The sequence below is a fragment of the Zootoca vivipara genome, chromosome 11 (genome assembly GCF_965207765.1).
Source record: "Zootoca vivipara chromosome 11, rZooViv2.hap1.1, whole genome shotgun sequence".
Taxonomy (NCBI): Eukaryota; Metazoa; Chordata; class Lepidosauria; order Squamata; family Lacertidae; genus Zootoca; species Zootoca vivipara.
This window is the reverse complement of record NC_142594.1, coordinates 5235710-5263165: the sequence shown is the minus strand read 5'-3', so window position 1 is coordinate 5263165 and position 27456 is coordinate 5235710. Positions and strand designations below refer to the sequence as shown.

The window sequence follows — 27456 nt, the reverse complement described above, 5'->3', positions numbered from 1 at the left end:
ATCCAGATGTAGCCCCAGACTGCAGACCTTCATCTCTTCCAAAACAGGTTGAACGCAACGCATCCAGTCTAGGGAACCACCTAGTGCCTCAGTCTTGCCTGGATTTTTCATTTGCAGATTGATATAAGCGTGTTTGCCGTCTTTCATCAAAAGATTAATGCATGATAGGCAGAAAGTGAGGGGCCAAACTACTTCTACTCAGTTTAACCTGACACAATTTCTTAACCTTCTTAAACCCGCCTCTTGAGATTTCACGATCTCCTAAGTACCCAACTGAGTTTTGGAGGGGCCATACCAGACATTTGTTTTGCTTATTATTCATATTATTTCAATACTTATCCCTTCTTTCCAATCTTATACTGTAACAGTGATACATAAAAGATTTCAACTGTTTGTTTTGTTGATGCCTTTTTTTCTGTACTGAAATTTGCAAATAGAATTATTTTTTTAAAAACCCAGGGCTGGGGGTAGGAGACGAACCTCCCTGATCCAGGAAGCCTTCTATGATTCTTATTGATGGCATCTGACATTACTACTAGTAAAGATTACCGTATTTATTTGAATGTAATGCACCTTTTTTCTGGCCAAATTACGTCGCGAAAATTAGAGTGCCTTAGATTTGATGGTGCATTAGATTTTATTGCAAGCTTGAAAAACACTGCTGACATAGCAAATACTTTTTTGGTTTAAAGTTTTTGAAAATTGAGGTGCGCCATAGATTCAATGGTGCATTAGATTCCCGTAAATGTGGTATTTCATCATTATCATTATCACTAATACAGTACATGTGTAAAAGGCATTGTGAAAAATTATACAAATATCCGGATTCCTGTACCAAAAGAACCAACTAATTGGATGTGTATTGTATAGGCCTTATCTTGATAACTCCAGTATGAGGGTTATATGCATACAGTTTAAAGGCTTAGGCTTTTTTAATGGATAAATTAGAAGCTTCTGAAAAAACCTAGTTTAAAATCGGAAATGCTGACACAACCTTGCAATAGAGGTGCTAGGCTGTATTCTGGCAGCACTGTTTTGACAGCAGTTATGGGATAATGCAATACAGGCCTGAAGCACTTTTAGCTAAGTGTATCAACATGAACCTAATTTATTTAAACCTTCATCTAGTCATTCATATTAAAAATATCATGCACTCTGATATATCAAGAGAGACATTTTCTCTCCTCCTTGTATATCTCCGGTAGGTATACATGAAATCACACAACAAATAGGCTGTCTATTAAATTGCTGAGGTTGTGATTCCTAAGCCTTCTTTTGCTCATTGCCATTTAATAAACAGTAACATAAGCACAATATTTCCTCTGAGTGTTAATATGTAATGAGAACAAACAGAGGACACAAGAAAGGTGGAGAAAAGGTAGATATATAAGCAAGAAAAAGTGAGTTATTGATTTTATTGACTGGTCTGTTAACTTCTGACATTGCAATAAAGCCTTATTTATTTGTATACAGAAGACTCAATTACATAGATACATATCATTTTAACAACTGGGTTATTTACAGGAGAATTGCAGCTTCATAAATAATATAGACATGAATTTCTCAAGCTGGTGTACATCCATTGTTGCTATTCGGGGAGTTGCCGTAGTATTCCACAGATGCTCTTCAGAGGAACGTCAAAAAATATCAATGTTTAAAAATGAGTTTATATATGAGCAAAAGGGGTACTTGTTTAATATACAGTTCTAACAATATATAGACAACTACACACTTGTTTACAAATTGAGCTTTGCGGTTACTGCATTACTATAATTACAGCACAATCCTATACCTGTTTACTCAAAAGTAAGTTCTACTGTGTTCAGTCAGCCTCAAGACCTAGTATTTGTGTCTAAGATGGCTGTCTAAGAGAATTAATTGTAAGTGTCATAGCTTAAAATTCCTTTAAAAATCCAATATATAAAATATAGGATTAGTCACAGTTATTTCTTCACTTTTTTCTTAGATGCCTTTCCTTGACTTCAAGGCAACAGGCAGCATGTCAGTAAGAATTAATTCTACTAACCCCAACTGGTATTTATTATTAATTCAAAATCACCTAACAAAGTACAGCAGTAGAAAAACAACAAGGAGAATTTTAATTTGTGCCATAACAGGACAGACAAAAAGAAGTGCTTCTGCACACCGTACGTAGCTTGCTATGGAATTCATTCCCACAAGTTTGGATGGCTTTGAAAGAGGATTAGGCTAACACAGGCCACTGTGGCTACAAACCCTGTTGGCAATGTGCTACCTCCACTGATGGGGACAGTAGACTTCCGAATGCCACTTGATGTAAACTATGGCAGGACACAGGTGGCACTGTGGTCTAATCCACTGATCCTAAGGCTTGCCGATTGGAAGGTTGGCGGTTCGAATCCCAACGACGGGGTGAGCTCCCGTTTCTCGGTCCCCGCTCCTGCCAATCTAGCAGTTCGAAAGCACATCAAAGTGCAAGTAGATCAATAGGTACCGCTCCGGCGGAAAGGTAAATGGCGTTTCTGTGCGTTGCTCTGGTTCGCCAGAAACGGCTTAGTCATGCTGGCCACATGACCCGGAAAAACTGTCTGGGGACAAACGTCGGCTCCCTTGGCCAGTAAAGCAAGATGAGTGCCGCAACCCCAGAGTCGTTTGTGACTGGACTTAACTGTCAGGGGTCCCTTGCCTTTACCTTTTTATGGCAGGGAAGAGTCCTGCTTGGCCACTGTGAGAACAGGATGCTGGACTGAGCCAACAGGCCCTTCTTATGTTCTTAAACAAATCTTTGCCTCCAAAAGGCAAAAGAAGCTTCTGATTGTGGGGTCTGGGGACTGGAGTGGGGAAAGGGTTAAATGACTCCTCTCTACCCATTTCTATGCTCAGAATGTGCCCTTGTCAAAGGCACTCCCCCGCCCCCAACCTCACCCCCCCCAAGTCAGTTCACCCCTGAGAGTGGGATATGCTCCATGTGGCACACAGACAGAAAATGACATTTACTTCTTCCCTCCTATTGATAGCAAATGATGACTGTTGCTTTTTCTACTCCACATTGTGGTTAGAATACAGTATTGGCTTCCAATCTCCACTTGGCCATGATGCTCGCCTTGGGCCAGTGACTTGCCTCTTAGTCTTACCTACCCCCCCCTTTGTTGTGGGGATTAAGAAAGGTCAGGGGGAGAACCATGTATGCAACTGTGAGCTGCTTGGAGGAAAAAGGTGGACTATAAATGCAATAAATAAATCCATTGCAAGATCAAGGGTTCCCTACCCACAATTATTTTAATAAATAGGAAACTGTTAGGGCCAATATCCTACTAGCGCAGCCTGCTTCAAAGGACTGCAGGAGTAGACAGGCTGTTCAGAGCAATTGACTATAGGCAGAGAAGGGGGAACGCTCAACAGAAGCCACATGATTTGGTGTGAGAAACAGGGGAGAACAAGCGCGCCTAATTTTGCCTCTGAAAGATTGGTAGGTATTGAACATCCTAACCATTTTCAGGTGGCAGTTGTCAGTCACTTTTGACTCAGTAGGTGACCTGAGTTGTTTTGCATACATGCTACCTGCACAGCATGCTATTATGGAAAGGTTTTTCTATAAAGAAGATGTTTGGAGGTGATCTTTCAGCATGTCACCAAGTTTTATGCATCATTAAAGCAATCAGACTGAATCAATCTGAGGCTGTAATCCAGTGATACTTACTTGGGATTAAGTCCTATTGAACTCATACTTATTTCTAGGTAAGTATTTTCAAGGGCTGATATGTAAAAATTCCTACATCTTCTCGATGTATTTTATTTTTATTTTGTTATTTTGTTACATTTTCTGTTCTTAAATCTATGCTGCTTTAAGATCTAAAACTTCTGTTCCTCAATTTATCAATTCCAGTTTCCCCAATATTTAAACACAAATTAGCATTTATTTTCTTCATTCAGTACATTTTCTTCTACTTGAGTTTACAATAGATGTGTTGTATGGGACCCAGGTGGAGCTGTGGGTTAGTGCACAGAGTCTAGGGCTTGCTGATCAGAAGGTCGGCGGTTCGAATCCCTGCAACGGGGTGAGCTCCCGTTGCTCGGTCCCAGCTCCTGCCAACCTAGCAGTTCGAAAGCACATCAAAGTGCAAGTAGATAAATAGGGACCGCTCCGGCGGGAAGGTAAACGGCGTTTCCGTGCGCTGCTCTGGTTCGCCAGAAGCGGCTTTGTCATGCTGGCCACATGACCTGGAAGCTGTCTGCGGACAATTGCCGGCTCCCTCGGCCTATAGAGCGAGATGAGCGCCGCAACCCCAGAGTCGGACACGACTGGACCTAATGGTCAGGGCCCCCTTTACCTTTACTTTTATGGGTGGGTGTGTTGATTTTCATATTCTCGAACCAGGCATGTGAACTATTTCCCTAGAAACTGCATCAGTATACAGTAGCTAAATTGACATGATATGGGAATCCTTTGTCAAACTCTGTCACAGCCATTTCCTTTGGTGGGTTTTGTATTGCAAACAAAATCACAGGTTAATTTCAGTCAAAAGCACACACAATCTTCAGCCACAAATATACCATGAGTTGCTACAGATAGAAGCCAATGCTCCCATTTGAAATAATGGCTTGCCCTGCTGAGACATTTCATGAGATCTTTGCTATAGGTATCATGCTGTTGAGGTCTTGCAGGGGGGGGGGGGCTGGGTGTATAAGAATTTTTGCAAACGCAAACATTTCACAATGCATGCTATATGCATGTTCATTTGTAGCAGGGTTTTCTATTTTTATTCTTTCTTTTTTTCGCTTGTAATTTCATCTGATCTTAAAGCCTGGCCTTATGTCTACAGACCAAAACTGCTGTCATCCCCTTAGCTCACTGCTTGGCTCCTACTGTATGCCTCTCTGTGGGGCTACTCTTTTAAGAGTCTCAGCAAAGTCTGAGCAGCTGAACAACCTGTAATGAGACTCTTGATTCAGCCGCCCCGTAGGGCTGCATAAAAAACCACAGAGCAGAGTAGGAAATTGTCAAAAACGCTGCTGGAAGCAAGACCAGAATAGTGGACTAAGGACCAAGAGAGAGAGAGTTTCATAAAGCACCATCTCCTGTCTGTTCTCACAGCTTAACACAATCTGGTGAAAACACAACTCAGTCATGAAAAAATGCTATTTTTTTCCAGGGTAGAGCCCCTCTTCTGCACTCCTAATCCTTCTACCAATTAAATATTTTGATTTTTTAAGGTCGCTCCATGGCTTCTAAGCCAATACCTTGATTCATGCTTCCTGTGAGCAGCTTTGGAGCTTCAGACCCAAAATCTGAAGTAGCTGAATTGATAATGATTAGGGTCTTAGCAGAATGGATTCCTTATAGTTCCCCCACTGTCGCCACCAGTGCCATTTCAAGCATGGACTTGAGTCTTTACCCATGAGTATTTTGTTTATTTTATCTATCTATTTAAGCAAGCCCACTCTGCCTTCTAACTCCAAAAGGGCTTGTTGTGGGTTTCCTATCAGACTTCTGGGATTATCAGGGTGGGTTGCCGTCATGTGGGTCGACCTGAGGCAGTACCTGGATCTGACAAAAATATGGCTTTTAAAATTCAGTTGATGTGTCTCCATGGGAGCTATTACGGCTCCAGAAGGCTAGGTGATGGTCAAAAAAGATGACTCATCCAGATTCCAGGCCTCTAGCAAGGGGTGGGGGCAGGGTGGGGTGGGGGTATGTGAAAAGATTGAGAGATTGAGAGAGATTGAGAGAGGGATTGAGAAAGTCACAAGAAGTTGAGTTTAAAGCAACTTGGGGGCTAGCTAGCTGTCACCTAAAGAACTGCTGTGGGAACAATGTCATTTCTTTGCTGGGGGGGGTTCCCACGTGTATGTGTAAAAAAATGCAAATATTTGTAAATAAATGCAAATAGTCCAGAGAACCCAAACTTAATTAAGTTCTTTGTCCTAGTGGTTGGTTGAATATAACTTCTTCTTTTTGCACCTTCCCAGCCACTTGAGCAAAAGGTTGCAGTTTGTTAAAGGAATGATATTTTGGAGGAGGGGAAACGCCAACCCTGCTTCATTGCTCTAGGATGCCTGTTTGCCCTGGGAACAGGGTTGCCACCTGCCCTGTATAATACAGGATTGTCCGTTATTTCAGTGTAAAATTCTGTGCCCTGTATTGATTCAATACAGGATGCAGTTTGTCCTGTATCCCCCCCTGTATTCTGCTGTTCTCTCTCCCTCTCTCCCTCTCCCTCTCCCTCTCCCTTCTTTCCTTTCCATTTTTCTCCTTGCTCCCTCTCCTTATCCCACCCCTAAAGAGGAGCAAATCAGGGCAAGGTTTTCAGATTGCTGCTTCTAGTTCCCCGCAGCTTTGGCTGGGTAAAGGTGTCCATTTGCAGAGCTGCAGCCTGGGAGCGTTGGGCCTTGTCCCTCAGACAACTACAAGTTACGAGTCTCTAGAAAGAAGCGGTTTTGTGTCAGTGTCATAGCCCAGAAGCCCCACATTATATTTGAGAGAGGAGGGGTGGGGGAGAAGTAGCTCCCCACAAGGCTTGCCCTCCCCACTGCCCCCTAATATTATCCTCTCTCCTTCATAAATGCAATATGTGGAACATAGTTCATCCCCACATCAGAATATGCCCCCGTGTTTATTTTTTCCCCTTGCCTGCATGTATCACTGTACAGTTCTGCGCATGTATGCAAGGGTATATGAAAGGTCATGAATTTAAGCTCTGGGTAGCAAAGCACAGACAAATTCATCATTCGGGGAGGGGGTTGCCCCCCCGCCATCCTGTCCTATATTTTGCCAGAACAAAGGTGGAAACCCTATTTGGAAACCAATTAGGGAGGCTAGAAAGAATCTCAGTATTCCTTGCCTTTTGCAAATTTCTGGAACTTATGGTTCTAGGTAAAGAGTTATGAAAGTCGTGATTCCAATGTTTTCTGATTGATGAGGCTAAATGGCAGACCAGTAGTTTAGATCTACTAGGTGTACTGTATTATTTTTTAAGTAAGAGAAACTAATCCTGGGAGATGAGCCTGGTCAACATTTGGGATTAGCAATGATTACAGCATGGATTACATCTCTGCTTAAAGATAAAATCGTTTCTACTTTATAATCAGACGAAAACATATATAAATTAAGTGAAGAACCTCATGAGGAATTGATGGCTAGTGATATTTTTTTTAAGGCAAATAGTAGCAGTTGCTTGGAATAATAGATGTTCTTTTAACATACTCCCCCTTTGGCATTTACTAAGGATGCAAGAATGGAAAGAAAGGAAGTTTAATTTAGAGCGTCTTCTGCCCTGTTTAGTTAGGGATCAGCTGTCCAACATGAAATAATAATGTGTTCAACTGTCCATCTTCTAATAGGCAACCTTTATCACCACTATATTCAACAGTGCTAACAGCAAAAGAAATATTGTATGAATTCGTAGAAAATTGATAGAGGCTTTGTGACCTTAATATGATTATGTGTGTGCTAATGCATTCAGTAGCAAAGAAACCGCAACCCACAATGGGCAGGGTCCAGTTCATAAAAGATGCATGGCCCATTAACAGAGGGATCTTTGCGCGCACCATTCAGGACGGTTGCAGTGGTGGGGAGAGGCAGAAAGAAGGGGCGTCAGCTTATTTTAAATAAGGAACCTGATTTTACAATGATATCTCTTCCCATTTCATGTAGTAACCTTGCTTCTCAGTTCTCATTTAGACTGTAAAAATACGAGATGCTCCAATATGAACATGCATCTTTATGTTGCAAAATGGTATAAATCAAGGTGGAGATGTGGGGTTGGAAATGCAAATAATAGACTCCTGCGTCAAAATGAGAGAACAAAAAAGTAATAAGCAAAGGGGTTGCTGAACACCTGAAAGTGTTAAGTGTGAATGTGACAAAAATGTGTGTCACGTAGTTCAAATTGCCAGGAAGCTGGGATTGGCCTAAATCAGGCATCCCCAAACTTCGGCCCTCCAGATGTTTTGGACTACAATTCCCATCATCCCTGACCACTGGTCCTCTTAGCTAGGGATCATGGGAGTTGTAGGCCAAAACATCTGGAGGGCCAAAGTTTGGGGATGCCTGGCCTAAATGATAAAAGTAGAGGGCCCTGCTTAGTTTCCAACCAGTAAGATTGAATTTGGTTTGCTGAATGCTTTATTCATTCAGGGACATTTGAATTTGATAAGGTCTAGCATGCAGGATCATCCCGAGAATAGCTCTCCTTCGTATCCACTGTGAGTATGTCCCAAGCGAATATGCGAGTGACCATATTCAGTTTGCGTAGACAGATGTCACACCTGGGCCAGGTAACCCCCCCCCCCAAAAAAAAACATGTTCCGGAACTCACAACTCAGACAAAAGTGCGTGCTGGGGAATAGAAGCCAGAAGCTGCGTCTCCGAGGCCGAGGCAAGATCGCGATGTCACCAGCCAACATTCTATAACCGCCACAAAGCCCCTTCCTCCACAAAGCCTGACGCCAGGATCCTTCCCCTATCCCCCCACGTCCAACCGTCACAGACAGAGTGCGCCACGCCGACACCGCGGCAAAAACCACCATTGCATCCCCCCCCCAATGCCAAATGCCTGACATACAGGCCGGGATACGCCGCCGCCGCTGGTGGAGTCACAGGGATGACCTGGGGGTACAGGGAGGGGACTGGGGGAAGTCACAGGGATGAGCTGAGGGGTGGGGGGAGGAGGGGGGTACAGGGACAGGATGGGGACAGTCACAGGGATGAATGGGGGTGGGGGGAGGAGGGGGCAGAATAAGTCATGGGTTGGGACAGAGTGGGGGGAGTCACAGGGATGTGGCACAGCAACGCGTGGCCGGGCCAGCTAGTAGTCACTATTATTGTAGTTTTCATTGTTGGCATCTGTTTGTCTTGAGAGACAATGGAGTGCACCTCTGGGGGTACCCAGAGGACAAGACCCCCTTCTCAGCCTCACTGATGTCGTTAAAGGGAAAGCAGAGCAATGCATTTGGCACCAGCTTGTCTGCAGGAGTTGCTGGAAGGAGGTATACAAAGCACCATCCAACTGTTTTAGACTCTAGATTTGTGTAGGGTTTACTTAGTCTTTTCGTCTCCCAAAGATATCCCACAAGGCAGCAGAGTTTGGGGATCAGAGCTTTCCTTCTCCTATAGAAAACACTTCCCGTCTGGCTCATATAGAGAGCACTGCAAGTAAACAAAGAATCATGCCCTCATCTGAATGTTTTGTGGCTGTAGTTTTCATTCTTGGCTATTTTCACCCATGCTCTCACAGGCAGTAATAAATGGCGGAGAATAAATTTTCACCAGGACTGATGGATGCAATGGAGCTCCCAGTCAGCTTGAAATCCTTGCTTTGCTGCATTTTCTTGGTTATTAACTCACAATTCTTCTTCTGGCAATTCTTTTTCTGGTTTTCAAACAAATCCTGTTTCTGGTGCAATTCCTATACGGTGGGTAGATTAGGAGGAGGGCCTATGAGGCTAAGTGAAGCACAAGTGCATGAGTGAAAGAGATACGGGTGCCGGAAGGATACATCCCTCTGATCCTGGAAAGCCAGCATGAATAATCTCATATCGAGGCTGCGTAAAGCCTCATTCATACACATGAAATTGCGTGCTTCTTTCCCAGGCATTGCTAAACTGGTTTGGAAATAGAGCTGGACTAATCAGGTGCTAAGTTTCAAACCAGAGTCCTCTTGAATATTGTGCAACGGGAAGTACAGCCATTTAAGGCTATGCCAAATTTCATGCTAAAATACCTGAAAAGCAGAATGTATGCAGGGTCCCACATATTATTAATTCTACCTTTGTAGCAGCTATGTCTCTGGTTATAATTGTGAGGTACAAAAAGTATCCAAAGCACATGCTTTAAAAGTAAGTTCATTTTTAAAGACCATAAAGAAGGCTGATCGCCGAAGAATGGATGCTTTTGAATTATGGTGCTGGAGGAGGCTCTTGAGAGTCCCATGGACTGCAGGAAGATCAAACCTATCCATTCTGAAGGAAATCAGCCCTGAGTGCTCACTGGAAGGACAGATCGTGAAGCTGAAGCTCCAATACTTTGGCCACCTCATGAGAAGAGAAGACTCCCTGGAAAAGACCCCAATGTTGGGAAAGATGGAGGGCACTGGGAGAAGGGTACGACAGAAGACAAGATGGTTGGACAGTGTTCTTGAAGCTACGAACATGAGTTTGACCAAACTGCGGGAGGCAGTGGAAGACAGGAGTGCCTGGCATGCTCTGGGCCATGGGGTCACGAAGAGTCGGACACGACTAAACAACAACAACCTTTTAAAAGCTCTTGACTATATTCTAGAATCTTGTTTTTAATCCCCCCCTCAAAAAATTGCTTTTCTTCCAACTCACCAACACATGAAATGTTGAAAATTTATCATATCTGTTTCTGAGAACAGTTCAGAGTTCTGGTTTTGGCATTAACACCTTGAAAACCTTGACCCAGAAGAAGGATTGTGTGAATCTGGTCATCACATATGCTTAATTTTAGAGATTAGACCGATGGGAAATTGAGGCAAGAACTTCTCATTTATGGTAAAGGTAAAGGTAAAGGGACCCCTGACCATTAGGTCCAGTCGTGACCGACTCTGGGGTTGCGTGCTCATCTCGCATTATTGGCCGAGGGAGCCGGCGTATAGCTTTCAGGTCATGTGGCCGGCATGACAATGCCGCTTCTGGCAAACCAGAGCAGCACATGGAAACACCGTTTACCTTCCCGCTATAGCGGTTCCTATTTATCTACTTGCATTTTGATGTGCTTTTGAACTGCTAGGTTGGCAGGAACTGGGACCAAGCAATGGGAGCTCACCCCGTCACAGGGATTCGAACCGCCGACATTCTGATCAGCAAGCCCTAGGTTCAGTGGTTTAGCCCACAGCGCCACCTGGGTCCCATTTATGGTACCTTGTCTTTAAAAGTATGTTTGGTTGAGCATTATCTCTTAGCCTACTATATGACAGACTAGATCACAGATGACATAATAGAAATGTTATTGTTGTTGAATTCACTTGGTATGGTTGGTAACTTATTTGTTGCATAAACAGCTTTGGGTGCGAATCATGGAAGGATGGGGAAAAAATGTTTTAAAATTTAAAAAAATATACAATTGGATCTCGACTTGAGATAACAATTTAACAAAGCCATGCTCAGAGTAATCCCATTGAAATTGATCCTATATTAAATTATATAAAAACATAACATGCAACAAACAAAAGCATTAACATAATTCTTATAAATTCCATACATAGCATAATTAAAAGCACATAAAATGACTTTTAATCTGTCACTGAAAGTTTGGTGGAAAAGATGGGTTTTTACCTGTTGTCTGAAAGAAGACAAATTTAGAGTGAGATGCATCTCAGTTGGGGGTGGTCAGAGCCACAAATGTTGGATATGTGCATCTCATTGTTTACGTCATATGTGGTGGGTGTGCCAGGTGGCACATTATTATTGGAAACTAATCATAATAATCATAATAATTTTATTATTTATACCCCGCCCATTTGGCTGGGTTTCCCCAGCCACTCTGGGCAGCTTCCAACAGAACACTAAAAACAGAATAAAACTTCAAACATTAAAAGCTTCCCTAAACAGGGCTGCCTTCAGATGTCTTCTAAAAGTTGGATAGTTGTTTATTCCCTGACATCTAATAATAATAACAACAACAACAACAACAATAATAATAATAATTTATTATTTATACCCCGCCCATCTGGCTGGGTTTCCCCAGCCACTCTGGGCTGCTTCCAACAGAAATATTAAAATACACTAATTTCTTAAACATTAAAAGCTTCCCTAAACAGGGCTGCCTTTAGGTATTTTCTAAATGTCAGGTAGTTGTTTATCTCTATGACCTCTGATGGGAGGGCGTTCCACAGGGCGGGTGCCACTACCGAGAAGGCCCTCTGCCTGGTTCTCTGTAACTTGGCTTTTCGCAGCGAGGGAACCGCCAGAAGGCCCTCATAGCTGGACCTCAGTGTCCGGGCAGAACGATGTGGGTGGAGATGCTCCTTCAGGTATACTGGGCCAAGGCTGTTTGGGGCTTCAAAGGTCAGCATCAACACTTTGAATTATGCTTGGAAACGTAATGACCACAATATCAGAAAAGGCAAGGTTAGGATTGGGATTAAGACTTTTGCTGTTTTTATTTCATTGGATTATTACATTTTAAAAATCAGATGTTCATAAAATCTCTAATTATGAATTTATTAATGTTAGCAAAAATTATGAGGGTTCATAATCTACAACTCGTGACTGTGTGTGTTATTGAGGTGTTTAGATCTCACAGAGTTAGACAAATTAACCGATGGGTGAGATACATAGAAGGTTCACCAATAACTAGAAAACTAGAACTGTTGAGAAATGGACAGACTGTAAATTATTGGAACTAAAATTATAGATATTTAAGGCCTGGCAGTAATTTATTTGTATAAGCACTGAAAATGGTGTTCTACATTATTTGCTTTCTTCCAAATAAATGGTTTATTTATATCCTGTTAAACAATAAAATAAGTCATTACTCAATTCACTGGGAGTGTGCTTTAGGTTCAACAATTATCTAGGTGATTGTTGGCTTTTTTTGCACTGTGCTAAGAAATACAGAGTTAGATTAGGGGCTGATTCACACATCTGTGTGCATTGCTTCACTATAGCTGATGGTTCACAGCTAATGAACCCTGGGTTTAAAGGAAGAAGTCACATGGCAGCTCTGCATGTGGGGCTTGATCTTTGGTGGCTCAATAACTTTTGGAAGCCATTGTCTGATGTCTAAGTGATCAAGCAAGGAAGGGAAAATGGGCTACCCTCCAGATGCTGTGGACTACAATTCCAACCCAGCCTGAGCCAGCATGGCCAATTGTAGGAGATGTAGCAGTGCATAACATCTGAAGGGCGCCATGCAGGCATCCCTGAACTAGTACGTATGGACTGGCCCATTACTTTTAGACAGAATGAGGAAGATGTTTGAGAAGTGAATAGTGGGCTAATTTTTTATAGCTCAAGCGTGGAAATATAGGCTATTAGACCTTTAAAATATGCCCTTGCAAGTTCCAAAGTAGTCTTCTCTTCCCCTAGCACAGAAAAAGACCACACATCTGGTAAGTTAAAAATGGTTTATTTACAAAATCCCCAAAGGTCAAGTTCATGAGCTTTCCCATACATTAGTCAGAAAACACAGGCAGTAAAACTTGGCTTTGTTGCAGAGGTGAATGTTTCTAAATTATTGGTGTAAGAACACTTGTAAGCGCCATGTGGTCTGAGCTTAGAGCAGCCAGTTCAGACCTCTTTACATGCTGAGCTTTTCAGGTAGACTGAGGTACAACAATAAGTATTTCCTCCCAAGGTGAGGGGAAGTGATCCAGCTAAGCCTGGTAAGACAGCTTACTCTATGGTGTTAACACCTTCATACATTAATTAGACTGTGTATTAATTACCGTAATTATTCTGTGTATGTGCAAAGATTGTCTGAAGAAGACTCTACTGAGAACATGGCAGAAGCAAAAAAGGAAATTGTATGACTTGCAATTCATTTTCTTACACTGAACTACATCAGCATGCACTTTGTCAGACATAACCTGAGCAATTTGGATATGAATTTGTAGAAATTGCCACAACATATGTAAGCCATGTAAAGAGGTTGCATGTATTGCAATTTGTGCTACTTTTTTTTCTAAGTGGCAAACACCAATAAGACTATGCCTTTTTCCTCTAGTGAGCTGTTGCCCTTAATCCCAGGTGGAACTTTGGTTTTACCTGTTTGTTCTTTGGTGACTGTGTGCTCCCCTTCTGAACTGGAATGTACAATTGCACTGGTTTTATTTTAAAATTAATTTTCTGATGACTGTATGTCCTAAAAAAAAATGTAATAGTGAACTGCTGGAGTTCATATACATTAAAAAAACTTCTTTCTACCCTCTCTGTTAAATGAGAGTAAGAATATTAAATGTGATATCAAAGTTGGCACTGTTCATTTTATAGAAACATCAACATACTTTTATTATTAACCTGTCCCAAATCATTGTAAGAATTTCAATACAACACTTGTAAGTATTCCCAAACCAATGTGCCTCTCTGACTTCCTTTTGGTTTTTTTAAAAATTACAAATTAATAAGATTCCCAGGTTTCTGCCTAATGATTCCCCGCATTTATTGCTTAATCCCCGTATAAAATATTGTTACGATTGACACATTGCTATAGAGATAGAAGTCAATTGAATAATATGTGGCAGTCTATTTTATTTGTACCTTAATGTGGTGGTGTATTTCTTTCACATTTACATTATTTATAAGTCTGTCCCCCTTGGAGAATATATAGAAGAATTTGTTTTAAATGAGCAGATAATACCTTCTTTAAAATTTATAAGTATGGCAGAATCAGATCCTCTTTTTTTTTTCCTTCACAGACCATGGCGTGGCAATAAAATAGTTCTGAATTGCCTTGCACTTGCTATTCATAGGACAAACGTGGGGTGGGGGGTGGGGGCAGAGGATTTTATTAAGGTTGAGTTAGAATTCCATTTCTGTAGCCATCAGTAAAACCACAGAAAGCAAAACCTACACCAAACTGGCAGAAATCCTAAAAATTGTTGCTGGTACACGCAGGCACCTGTGTTGCTGTCATTTCTTTGCCATGTGCATTCATGCGCCCTGCCCCAGAAACAATAAACAGACATGCTCCTGCTTCATTGATTTATTTTTAATTTTTATTTGCTACTAATAGCCATTCTATGCGCACACCCCTACCTACTTATTGAGGCATATGAAGATGGAAGCAGGCTTATGTGCATGTATCTTTAAGTGGATATTGAACTGGATCGACAGATGGATACATAGTCCTACCCCAGTTTAGCTGCTAGAGGAATCATAGATTCATAGAGTTGGAAGAGACCACAAGGGCCATCCAGTCCAACCCCCTGCCAAGCAGGAAACACCATCAAAGCATTCTTGACATATGCCTGTCAAGCCTCTGCTTAAAGACCTCCAAAGAAGGAGCGTCCACCACACTCCTTGGCAGCAAATTCCACTGTTGAACAGCTCTTACAGTCAGGAAGTTCTTCCTAATGTTCAGGTGGAATCTTCTTTCTTGTAGTTTGAATCCATTGCTCCGTGTCCGCTTCTCTGGAGCAGCAGAAAACAACCTTTCTCCCTCCTCTATATGACCTCCTTTTATAGATTTGAACATGGCTATCATATCACCCCTTAACCTTCTCTTCTCCAGGCTAAACATACCCAGCTCCCTAAGCCGTTCCTCATAAGGCATTGTTTCCAGGCCTTTGACCATTTTGGTTGCCCTCCTCTGGACACATTCCAGCTTGTCAGTATCCTTCTTGAACTATTGCCAATCAATCTGACCAGAGCCTATTTCTGTTTGGAGGTTTGGCTCTGGTCAGATTGACCAGATAGGACTCCTGGGTGTTGAGGTGGGGGGGGATACTCAACTGATCAGCACTACGACCAGGTACAACAGGCTGAGGCCCAGCTGCTTGCTTGCATAGACCTTCTTTCAGGAACTTGGTGGCATGCAAGTAACTATTTCATATCCTCCAAGTGTCCCGATTGGTACCCTCCAGGCATACAGGCTGGGGATGTGGGTGGCGCTGTGGTTTAAACCACTATGCCGCTTGGACTTGCCGACTGGAAGGTCGGCGGTTCGAATCCCCGCGACGGGGCGAGCTCCCGTTGTTCCATCCCAGCTCCTGCTAACCCAGCAGTTTGAAAGCACGTTAAAGTGCAAGTAGATAAATAGGTGCCGCTCCGGCGGGAAGGTAAACGGCATTTCCGTGCGCTGCTCTGGTTTCGCTAGAAGCGTCTTAGTCCTGCTGGCCACATGACCCGGAAAAACTGTCTGCAGAAGTGGACAAACACCGGCTCCCTCGGCCTGTAAAGCGAGATGAGCGCTGCGACCCCAGAGTCGTTCGCGGCTGGACTTACCTGTCAGGGTTCCTTTACCTTTTAAGCATAGCAGGCTGGGACTGATAGGAGTTGTAGTCCAAAGCATTTGGAGGGCAGAACCAGGTGTAGGAACTGGGGCAGTCTGTTCCAGAGCAAGGATTTGGTTCCCAGTCTCTTAGAAGCAGGGCCGGCCCACCCACGAGGCAAGGTGAGACAACTGCCTCGGGTGCCAGTTTCCACGAGGCGGCAGATCCGGCCTCCCAGGAATGCATCGCCCGCTGTTGCTGCTGGGTGCCCGTGGCTGTGACCTCCTGCCCACCATGATTCGGAGCAGACCCTCTCCCCCCCGCAACGACCTTTGATTCCATTGGGTTGATTTGGAACCCCCCCTTTTCCCTGATGTAGATCATTACTCACCCCTTCTTCTCTGGTGGCAGGGATGGGGGGTGTCAATGTCATTTTGTGGCTTGCCTCAGGTGCCCAAATATCTTGGGCTGCCCTGCTTAAAACCTTTCTGCAATCTGTGCAGAACAGGCTAGTCAGCTGAGGTGGCATGGCAATGCGTCCTGCTGCCAGTGAAGTAACTTAGTTGAAATGCTTCCCCAAGTGAACGGGACGTTGCATGTAGTAAGAAAGTGTGATCTAGCCCCCTTTCTGATATGCTCTTCTTTGTCTACCCATTGGGGCATTTATGTGGAGGAGCATTAAAACAATGGTATAGTGGTTAAGAGCGGTAGAGTCGTAATCTGGGGAGCCGGGTTCGCGTCTCCGCTCCTCCACATGCAGCTGCTGGGTGACCTTGGGATAGTCACACTTCTTTGAAGTCTCTCAGCCCCACTCACCTCACAGAGTGTTTGTTGTGGGGGAGGAAGGGAAAGGAGATTGTTAGCCGCTTTGAGACTCCTTCAGGTAGTGATAAAGTGGGATATCAAATCCAAACTCTTCTTCCTCTTCTTCCTCTTCCTCTTCTTCTTCTTCTTCTTCTTCTTCTTCTTCTTCTTCTTCTTCTTCTTCTTCTTCTTCTTCTTCTTCTTCTTCTTCTTCTTCTTCTTCTTCTTCTTCTTCTTCTTCTTCTTCCTTACCTCTAGCCTCTTGTTCTGTGAAATTTGTAGAGCGTAGGCTGGCTCTTAGTCCCAAACCCCGACTCTTCATCTGTGCAAAGTCCAATTGCCTTGGATCCACCAGTTTGCACCGTGACATTTTACTCTTTCACAGAGAATAAACAGTAGAAGTCACTTGACTTTGGCCCAGTTAATTCTTGCCCTATGAAATTAGGATAGCTGTTGCTCACTTTAGCACTTTTTTTAAAAAATGCCTCTTTCCCCTGCAGAGAGCTTGTGTGATTTTTTTTTTATGTAAATGGATGTGTAATGCAGTCCACATTAGCTGTGTTGATGATGGCTTCAATTTCACTGCTGTCAGATTTCCGTATCTCTCTCCCAGTGAGTAGGCTGGCCTGAATGAATGTTAGCATAATTTATGCAGCTGATAAGTGATTTGAGCGCTTGAGTTATTGATAAACCGCTTTAGCATATCATTTTCAGCTTGATGCTATGTGACATCACAGCAAAATGTAATGTGCTAGTCCCCAGGCTAGATATTAAGGTAGAGCTTTTTCTTTGAATTCCAGGAGCCAGAGGCAACACAGCGCTGTCTGATACAAGCACATCTGATCAGCACCAGCCCAGTCAATCCCATCCAGCGTTCCCTGTCGGGCCCCAGGTCAGTTTCCATCATTGACTCCGAATAAAATTTGCTTTTCTGAAAGCAAATATGAACAATCAGCTCAATGGATAAAGTAGAATTATTTGGCTGCATGCTGTCATTTGAAATGTATGCTTAGCAATTAACATTTTTTAAAATGTGTGTATATGTGTGCATGCGTGAGAGAGTTTATTCATCTCATTTTTTAAAAAAGATAGAAATCTATGTACAGTTTTCAAGCCAAATTTCAGATTTGGGCTAGGGATTTTTGCTCCTTAATTTAAGTTACTGGAGCCTCACATCAGCCTTCTGCTTTAAATACAGCCTAAGTTGATGTGAAACTGCTAAATGGACTTCTAATGTAAGTTTGATTCAACAGTTTGGGTTCGACGGTTGTGTGTGTTGCGCACAGACTTTGTTTCAGATTACATTTATCCTACTTGGTGTGGATTGTGCTAAGTAAAATTTCGAAGGGTTTGTGTTTACAAAGTGACTGAGCCAGGCTGCTAGGGAAGAGCTGGCAGACATTCTGACCCCCAGTTTCTGAGCATATCTGCACAGGAGAATTAAATTAGCTGGTGACATTTGAACTGTCGTGAGTTCCTCCTAAGAATCCTTCGAGCTTTAGTCTGACAAAAGTGCTCAGAATTTTTGCTTGCTTTGGCAGCATTTATATTAAAATTTGAACTATGCAGCAATTTCAGCGTGACTCCTGCACAAGGATTACATGCAGATTCATGAAGCTTTACATATTTGGGGAGGGTCCTTGGCTCAGTGGTACAGCACAAACTGTGCATGTAGAAGTAATAATAATAATAATAATAATAATAATAATAATAATAATAATAATTTATTTATACCCCGCCCATCTGGCTGGGTTTCCCCAGCCACTCTGGGCGGCTGGTCCCATGTTCAATGCTTGGCATTGTTGATTTATTTTTTACAAAAACCATCAAGCTGCATGTGATGCTAGAGACCTCTGTCTATGACCCGGAAGGGCCAAAGCCAGTCAGAGTAGCACACCCCCTCCCCCGAACTATAGTTGGCAGCTTTTGCAGATCTGCCCACTGGGGGGCTGCCAGCTCAAAAGAGTTGTTTGGCTTTGTTTCTTAGGAAATGTTCGGTGATTGGGTTTAATTGAGCTGCCCTTTCAAGAGCAACCATTCCAGATGGTGCAGCTCAGGTGGGGTCCATATTACCTGACCTGGTTCAGTATATGCTATGGATGTGAAACTGGAAAGAATTCAGAGGAAATCAACAGTGCAACGTTTGTGAGTGTAGAAAGCCTTGCATGCGCTGTGCATGTAAAGGAGCAGAGTACATTTTTCCTAAAGAGAGACTGAGAGCAGCAATGAGGAATACACACTTCCTCTGATCAGATCTGCTTACTCATGAGAAGGGACAGCCTGTAGAGCAGCCCTCACTGCCAGAAATCAGACCTATATTATTTTTATTTATTAAATTTGTATACCACCCATCATCTGTAGATCTCAGGGCTGTTCACAGCATAAAAGTATATGTGGAGCAACAATGCCATGTGGGTTATAGACTGACCTCCTGGGCTTTTTTGGGGGGGGGGTACGAATTTAGTTATATTTTGTTCATTGCAACAACAGTCGGTCCATCCAGATGTCCTTTTCGTTGTGCTTTGGTGATGATTTGTATTGGGACAGTTTTATATGATCTCACTTTTAGTACTGTTCGCACCTGCAAATGTTTAGGAGCGGACATACTTCTTTGTTTCCAATAAATACGAGTCCTGTAATTTCCTGCTGAAATCCTGTAACTGTTTATGCCGCAGATGTTCCAGTTTATTTTCTGGGCCACTTCTGTTGCACAGCAGTGCGGGAGCAGCCTTCCTAAGTGGCCATAATGTGCTCATATTGGGGAAACATGGCAGAGCAACTAATAAAGTGGAATGGTGTTCAGTACAAATCCTCTACTAACGCACTCTTACTGTTGCAGAATACCTCTGCAAAAAGCAAACACAAAAAACCAGCCCTGTATTTACCTTTTAATTGCTTTGTTCTTTTGAAAACCACCTTGAGAATATGATTGCATGAATATTACTATAAAAAACCAGGCCAACAAACTTATTTTTGGTTGTTAGGTCATGTTGGTTTTACTGGTATGCTGGATGTGTACCTTTTTCTGAACTGCTTTGGAAGAATTTTGTTTGAAAAGTGATTTACAAATCTTAAACAAAGGCTTTAATTATCACCAAATTTGGCAAATACAGTGGTGCCTCGCTAGACGAATTTAATTCGTTCCACGGGTCGAATGTTTAATTCGTTCCACGGGTCTTTTCTTTTCTTATAACGAAAAATTCGTCTAGCGAATCCCATAGGAATGCATTGAATTTTTTTATAATTTTCCCCCCCATAGGAACGCATTAATTGAATTTCAATGCATTCCTATGGGAAACCGTGATTCACTAGATGAATTTTTCGAAAAATGAATTCATCTAGCGAGGCAACCTCCGCTCGAAAAATCCTTTCGTTAAGTGGAAATTTCGTTAAGCAGGGCATTCGTTAAGCGAGGCACCACTGTAGCTACTGCATTTTAAAATATCAAGTAAGTGTTTTTGGCAGGGGTTTACAGGGGCAAACTTAGACCACCGGGGCCCCCATTTGGCCAATGACCACATGGAGTACAAAACATTTACTTGGAAGCCTATTTGCGCATTAAAGCTGTAGTGCAGCAACACCTTCTCTAGAAAGCTTTACCTGAGAAAGCTCTCATACACTGATTTTTTCCTTTCATAAATTATTATATAAACTCAGAAAGATTGAAATTGATTGTTCATATTACTTTTAGTTGATTAATCAGCAAAACTTGCATATGGGTAAAAACAAGATGCAAGAACTATTTCCCCCTTTGTTTTTAGATGGCACATAAATTTCTTGTAGGAGGCATCATCGTCTTAGAAGAGGCGTTCCTCCCAATGTAATGGAAAAGAGAGAATGCCTCTTTTGAGAAGGCACTTGCCAGCTATATTTTTTAATCACAGTGAAGAAGAATGTCTGTATCTATAGCTGTATCCATGTCATCTGTATCTGCTGGCTGATTCATTTGGGACACCTTTTAAGTCAATTAAAAGTGTTTTTAACTAGTTTATCTAAATCAGGGTCCCCAAACTACAGATGCGGCCCAATTGGCCTCCCAATCTTACGGTGCGCAGCGCGGTGGCGCGCTTCCAGATAGGAAAAAAGCGTCAAAAATCATTTGTGCGCATGTGTATGGGCCTCTCCTGACCCAGAAGAGGTCATTTCTGGTGCACTTCCGGGTCGGGGGGAGGCCCATACGCATGCGCTCAAACGATTTTCGGCAATTTTTCCGACCTGGAAGCGCGCCACCGCGCCAGTAAGTGTGTGTGTGCATGCGCATGGGCGCACACTCCCCCGCCCTCCGGCCCAAAGCCGGGTAAGTCTGGGGACCCCTGATCTAAATGATCCAGCATTTCTAAATGCTGCCAGCCTAGTATACATGCCCCCCCCCCCCGGTGATTGTGGTCAGAAATCTAAAACAAATCAGAAGTAAGTCACAGGCTCGGGGTCAGTTTGCACAGCATGCTGTCCATCAGAGCTTTTAGACTACAACACCTGTCATACCTGAAGAATGGCTGTGCTAAGTGAGGCTGATGGGAGTTGTCCAACAACATCTGGAGGGCACCAGGTTGGGGGAGGCTGCTCTAGTGAAACCACTGCAGCCGTGCTGTTTGTTATGCCTTTCTTTTGTAATATGGTAAAATATGACAATTACGTCTCCTTTCAGCCACTACTGACGGCGCAGCAGCTAGCCTCAGCTGTAGCCGGGGTGATGCCAGGAGGAACGCCAGCACTGAATCAACCTATCCTTATCCCTTTCAACATGGCGGGCCAGCTGGGGGGCCAGCAAGGGCTGGTCTTGACTTTGCCTACCGCTAATCTCACCAACATCCAAGGGCTGGTGGCCGCAGCCGCAGCAGGAGGCATCATGACTTTGCCGTTGCAAAATCTACAAGGTAAATTGCATTGGAAATTCCATTTCCTTTTCCAGGGTTTTTTTTGTTGTTGTTGTTGTTTCATTTTATAATGTATATAAAACAGAGTGAGCAATCATAACAGCAGAAGACAATTAAAAGATGGAAAACATAACTATAAAATAGGCATGTAGACCGAGTTCGGTAGATTTGGTTTAAGGTTCTTAAATGGAAGAGCTCGTAACGAGATGTTTAGAAAAGGCTGATTTCAGTGTCTACCCAGTTTTAATTGGTCCCCCATTGATTATAGGGTGCAGAGTAGTTTTTATTTTGTTGTAGTGTTGTTTTTATTTTGATTATATATTTTGTGGTTTTGTGTTCTGGTTTTGTTCTGTGAGCCGCCCTGAGACCTCTGGGTATAGGACGGAATATAAATTATATATATATATATATATATACATATATATATATATATATATATATAGGTATACCTCATCCATCAAATTGAGCTCTGTGGAACAAAAGGCTTTACTTGGTCTACCTTTTTTTTTTAGGGGCAGAATAAAATCCACTACTGTAAATAGCCATTTATTCAAAAAATTATCAGAAAGAAGGATGCATAAAGTTTGAAATAAACATAGAAAACTTGCTAGAAAAAACATTTGAATTGTAGCTTTTCTCCTCAAAATTGAGAGATTTTTGCTTTTCCATGTTTTTAAGTATGTTTCTAATTTCCGTGTAACTGGATTATGATTCATTTTAAATAATTTGTGCAAATAAATTTCCATATAAATGCAAACATGTGAATTTCTAAATATTTAATTATTTTGGCACATATTGTAATTTTAGACATAAAATAAATTAATTTTTCAGTTTTAGGTCGTATATTTTTTTAAAAAAAATGGATTCAGATTTATAGTAGTTGACTGAGAGATACCTGACAGAGACATTGGAAATTCATTTTGTTGGTTGGTTTTCACACACCAAACTTTTGCAAATACAAAAACAGTATCTGGAATTCAAAAAGGAAATTCATTACTTCCATTCCTTTGGGCCACTGAAACTGTAACAGCTCGAGTTGAGTTCAGAAAAGACACATTGGTTAAGACCAGTTGAGTATTAGCATGCCTAATTATGTCAGACTCTCGCCTGGCGCCCTCCAAAACTTGGCGCCCCAGTGCCCCACACCACTAGCATCTATGGGTAAGACGGCCCTGGTCATCAGGTTGATAGGTTGACCAACAGTGCTTAGGCCGCACCTCATGGTTACATCCACACCACAGGAGTCTGGAGCAGAGACCATCCTCTCTGCTCCACGTCCCTGTCAGTGCCATTCCAGGTGCAGAACATTACTTTCCCTCCACTCTTGCAGTTGAAATGTGTTGCCCCTCTGTTCCTGGGTTGTATTTGCACCCCACTTTGCATACACAAGAGGGTAAGCCATTAGGGTCATTCCCCACCAAATCACCTAATTTTAATACTCAACCGTGCTCTCACGACTCAGATTTTCTTCAACCTTTATGTGTAAAGGTAAATGTAAAGGGACCCCTGACCATTAGGTCCAGTCGTGACCGACTCTGGGGTTGCGCGCTCATCTCGCATTATTGGCCGAGGGAGCCGGCGTATAGCTTCCAGGTCATGTGGCCAGCATGACTAAGCTGCTTCTGGCAAACCAGAGCAGCGCACGGAAATGTCGTTTACCTTCCCGCCGGAGCGGTACCTATTCTATTTATCTACTTGCACTTTGACGTGCTTTCGAACTGCTAGGTTGGCAGGAGCAGGGACTGAGCAACGGGACCTCACCCCATCGCAGGGATTTGAACCGCCAACCTTCTGATCGGCAAGCCCTAGGCTCTGTGGTTTAACTCACAGCGCCACAGAAAAGGGTCACTGACCATTCAAAGTGAATTTTAGTCATTTTTTTACCTTGGCAGGTTCGATAAGCCATAGCACACAAACCACAACTAACACATGTATCATACTTTTTTGTAGGATGGGCTAACCATGAACTTGTTATGCTTTAAAAATAAGAAGGGTGTTTTTTGTGGTAATAAAATATTTTAAAAAGTTTTATTAATTATTTAATAAAAACAAAATACGTCTCGGATCTGTTGTTTTTTCTAAACTCACGCAGAAATTGCAGTAGCCTAAATTGTGTGAAAATCAAAATTTTTCAAAATTTCTCCTGCACCCAATTTTGGACCAAAAAATCTTTAAAAATTAATTTGAGGTTATTTCATAGGTATCTACACATTTAAAAAAATGAAGAAAATCTGAGTCGTGAGACCACATGGCACCAGGTGATTTGGTGATTTGGCACCAGGTGATTACAGAATGCCAATGTGGTTTAGCAGATAAAGCCTAGAAACAGCTAAAAACATTGGAAAGAAGCAATTTTTTTTTAAAAAAAAAACCAATTAAACAGCTATGTGTGTGAGAGAGAGACAGAAAGATCTATTAAACCATGCAATAAAAATATCACAGCACCAGAAATAAAACGTAGTACGCGTATGGAATTTGTTGTCATAATATACCACAATGCGCACTAGATTAAATTATTTTTTTAAAAAACAAGAACCCAGTGATTAAAGTCATGAAGGAAATATATAGCAAAAGAGATAAATGGAACCTTATTTTCAGAGGAAGCGTTACTAGCTGGCTACAGATAAACATCTGGGGAAGGCCATCATCTTCGTTCATTCATTTATATTTTAATTATCACATTTCCCCCCCCCCATGGGGTCCAGAGCAGGAAACATCAAAAAGTCAAAACGATGCATTAAAAATAATAATCAATAAATTTCAAAACAATATGAAAGCCACTCATAAAACATTCAAGAACATTCAGAGCATTTAGAAACATTGTGTCTCTTTTGTGAGCGTGTACCAAAACTTAGCAGGAAACAGTTGGAAATAAGATGCTGGGTTAAATGTCAAGGACGGCGAGGGGCAACAGTAGAATGAAATTAAATGCAACAGGAGGGAAATTAGGGACCCATATCATGAGATGACTTGCACCTTGTGGTTATGGAGCAGAGAAGGTTCCAGCCAGTTAGAGGCCTCTGGAACATCAGGTGTTAATCTGAACTGAGATCTTCTCCACAGAACTATGGGACTGGGTTTTAAATTTGTTTCTTAAATTTCCCCAGTTAATCTTGGGCACATGGTGCTGCATCTAAAGGTTGCCTTCCTTCCCCTCTTCTTCCTCGTGGGAGAGGAAAGGGACCTTTGGTTTCAACCTGGCACACTTTTAAAAGGTAAAAAGGGGGCCAGGGTGGATGTCATAAGGAAGGAAGCAAGTGGCATAGCAGCTAGGGCAGACGGAGGTTTTTTCATAGTAGTCGGTTTTGAGCATATAAATAAGAGCAGAAGATCATGTAACAAATAGCTCAGATATTACACCATTTAATGTTTTATGATTTGGGGTGCACATCATATATATGTATAATAAAGTGCAAGTGTCTCTGCGTCCAGTATTCCCTGTGTCCCTGGGTTTGCGCTACTGCGCATGTGCCCCACGGCCACAGGGATTGGACGCAGAGACACTTGCTCGCGCGCCCAGGACACTCTCATGGCAACTGGCTCTCGCCGAGGCTCCCCGGCTGGGTCCCGCCGTGCTGAGCCTCACATGCCTGCCGCCGCCCTCCTTCCCCGCCCACCCGCATTAGCAGCCGCTGCGGCGGGAAGAGTTTGCGGCTCTTTCCCCCACACCTCCACCTCTCTTTTCTTGGCCGGCTCCCTCAAACGCCGGCGCTGCCATTGCGGCCACAGGGAGCTCCGGCACTGCCAGGCAGGAGCCCCACCTCACGTGAGGGGAGCCTTTGCCTCAGAGGGGAAAGGCAGGAAGAAAAAACGCGAAGAAGGAAAGAGGGCTCCGCACGGTGGAGGAGGAGGAGAGGGTAAGGAAGTGTGGGGGGGGTATCTTCCTTCTCTCTCTCTCTCTCTCTCTCTCTCTCTCTCTCTCTCTCTCTCTCTCTGTGCATCTCCCCTCACCTGCGCCTCAGTCCCAGAGGCGGGGAGCCGGAGTCGTCCCCCTCGCTCAGTCATGGCTGGCGGCCCGCCCTACTCCTCGCTGCACCCCGCTAGGCAGGTCTACTCGGGAGGAAGCGGGCTTCAGAAGGCTGCCTCCCCTTCTCCTCCCAGAGCGCAGAGAGGGAGGGAAGGCCGTGGCCCCGCCACTCCTCACGTGTTCTAGCGCCCGTTTACTGAACGGGCTGAATGACACTAGTCATATATCTTATCTACATAGACCAGGCATAGGCAAACTCCGGCCCTCCAGATGTTTGGGACTACAATTCCCAGCATCCCTGACCACTGGTCCTGTTAGCTAGGGATGATGGGAACTGTAGTCCCAAACATCTGGAGGGCTGGAGTTTGCCTATGCCTGACATAGACAGACAAATACACACGTACGCACAGCCACAGCCACACCCACCCTTTTGGGTTCCTAAAATACATTTTGCTGACATAATTGGAAGGGGAAAGTATCCCACAGATAAAAGGAAGCTTCTGTTAAGTGAATGTTCTGCACAGCACTCTAAGTACTTTTTTGAGTGATTAAACTCCAGTTGCTGGCCATGACTTGATGGATTGTGTGATGCACCGAATGCTACAGGTTGTGAAACAGTAGGAAAGGGAGGCAGCTAATGTGTTGAACAAACTCCCTTACAAAAGGCACACATGGGGTGCCCTCACCTGTTGGCTCAGAGGCTCGCCTTTACCTTGCGCAGATTTTAAACTTTAATGTCGACAGACCTCTCTTATCATAGTTGCAAATGGTTTTCACTTTAATGTTTAAAATAATGTCTCCCTCTCATACCATTAAGCTGCACCAAGGAACCTGTCATTCATAAATCATAGATGAAAAGGACACACTAATGCACAAATTTTGCTTGTTTAAAATTTGAGAGTGCATGTAAAGTAGGGAACTGGAGATTAAAGAAATAATGCAAGGACAGGGTCCGGGTAAAAGCAGATATAACAAAGTGGAGGAAGAGGCTTTTTAGTGTAGGTGGATGATGAAATCTTAATGAAGACACAGGCATTATAAAAGTGTATCGCTTGGCTCCAGGGTATTCTAGCTTATGGTTACTGTGGATATAGTATTATAAATAAACATAAGCTGATACACATTTTGCATTGCGAATTCATTCTGCCTTACTAATTTGGATATCATGGCTACCTTATGTGGGCCAGTTTGGCTGAAGGAAATGTGAAGACTCAACCCCAAGCCCTGCTGTGGTGCAGGCTCCATTCATTTCAATGGGACTTGAATGTGTCAGCCATAGGACTATCACAGAAGGGTAGATGTGATGCCTTCTAGCCCTCTCTGTATTGTTCCGGGGGTCCATCAGGTTAATTCTGGAACATCAGATTGAGTGAATCATGGATTCATGGGAATATCTAAATTAGAATTTATATGCAGAAATGACATTTTACCCTTAGGTTGATGTACCGCAAAGTAACTCCTAGGCTGACCTCTAAGAAGCTGTTCTATAAGCAGTGTTAAGAGGTAAGAAATAATATATCCTGGCAAACAATAACCAGGATGGCTGGCAATGGCTATGGTGCGTGTCAGGAATCACAAGCCCTGATAGTATTCTACCACCTCTGTCCCCAAGTAGTAGGATGCCACAGGAATAATCTTTTCCAGGGCCAGTTTCCTTAAGAAAAGAGAATAGTAGAGACTTTAATTTCTAAATGTACAAGTTGAGTGGTGGGGAAGAGGTAGGCCTTTAGACTGACTGGCGGCTCTGATCTTGAACACACACACACACACACACACACACTCCATCTCGGTATCCCTTCTGAAGCAGAACTCTGGGTTCAGCCTCCACTTTCACAGAGATTATTAAGTATAATGTGATGTTTTGACGCAACACATAATATGAGTGGTGTTTTATTGTTTATTGTTTATGTTTACTTGTTTAGTACACCATTTGCTT

At 42.9% G+C, this 27456-nt stretch overlaps 1 protein-coding gene and 1 non-coding gene across 2 annotated transcripts in view; both read left to right on the top strand.

Annotated features, from left to right (window-relative positions):
* LOC118092110 (POU domain, class 6, transcription factor 2) overlaps positions 1–27456 on the top strand; it is a 203198-nt gene that overhangs the window by 69267 nt on the left and 106475 nt on the right. The window contains exons 2-3 of the mRNA XM_088654224.1: positions 17477–17568; positions 21325–21553. Coding sequence (XP_088510350.1) covers positions 17477–17568; positions 21325–21553 — 321 coding nt within the window. The remainder of the gene's footprint in view (positions 1–17476; positions 17569–21324; positions 21554–27456) is intronic.
* LOC118092404 (U6 spliceosomal RNA) lies at positions 18202–18307 on the top strand. Its single transcript, XR_004693517.3, has one exon. It is a non-coding gene; the product is annotated as a U6 spliceosomal RNA (small nuclear RNA).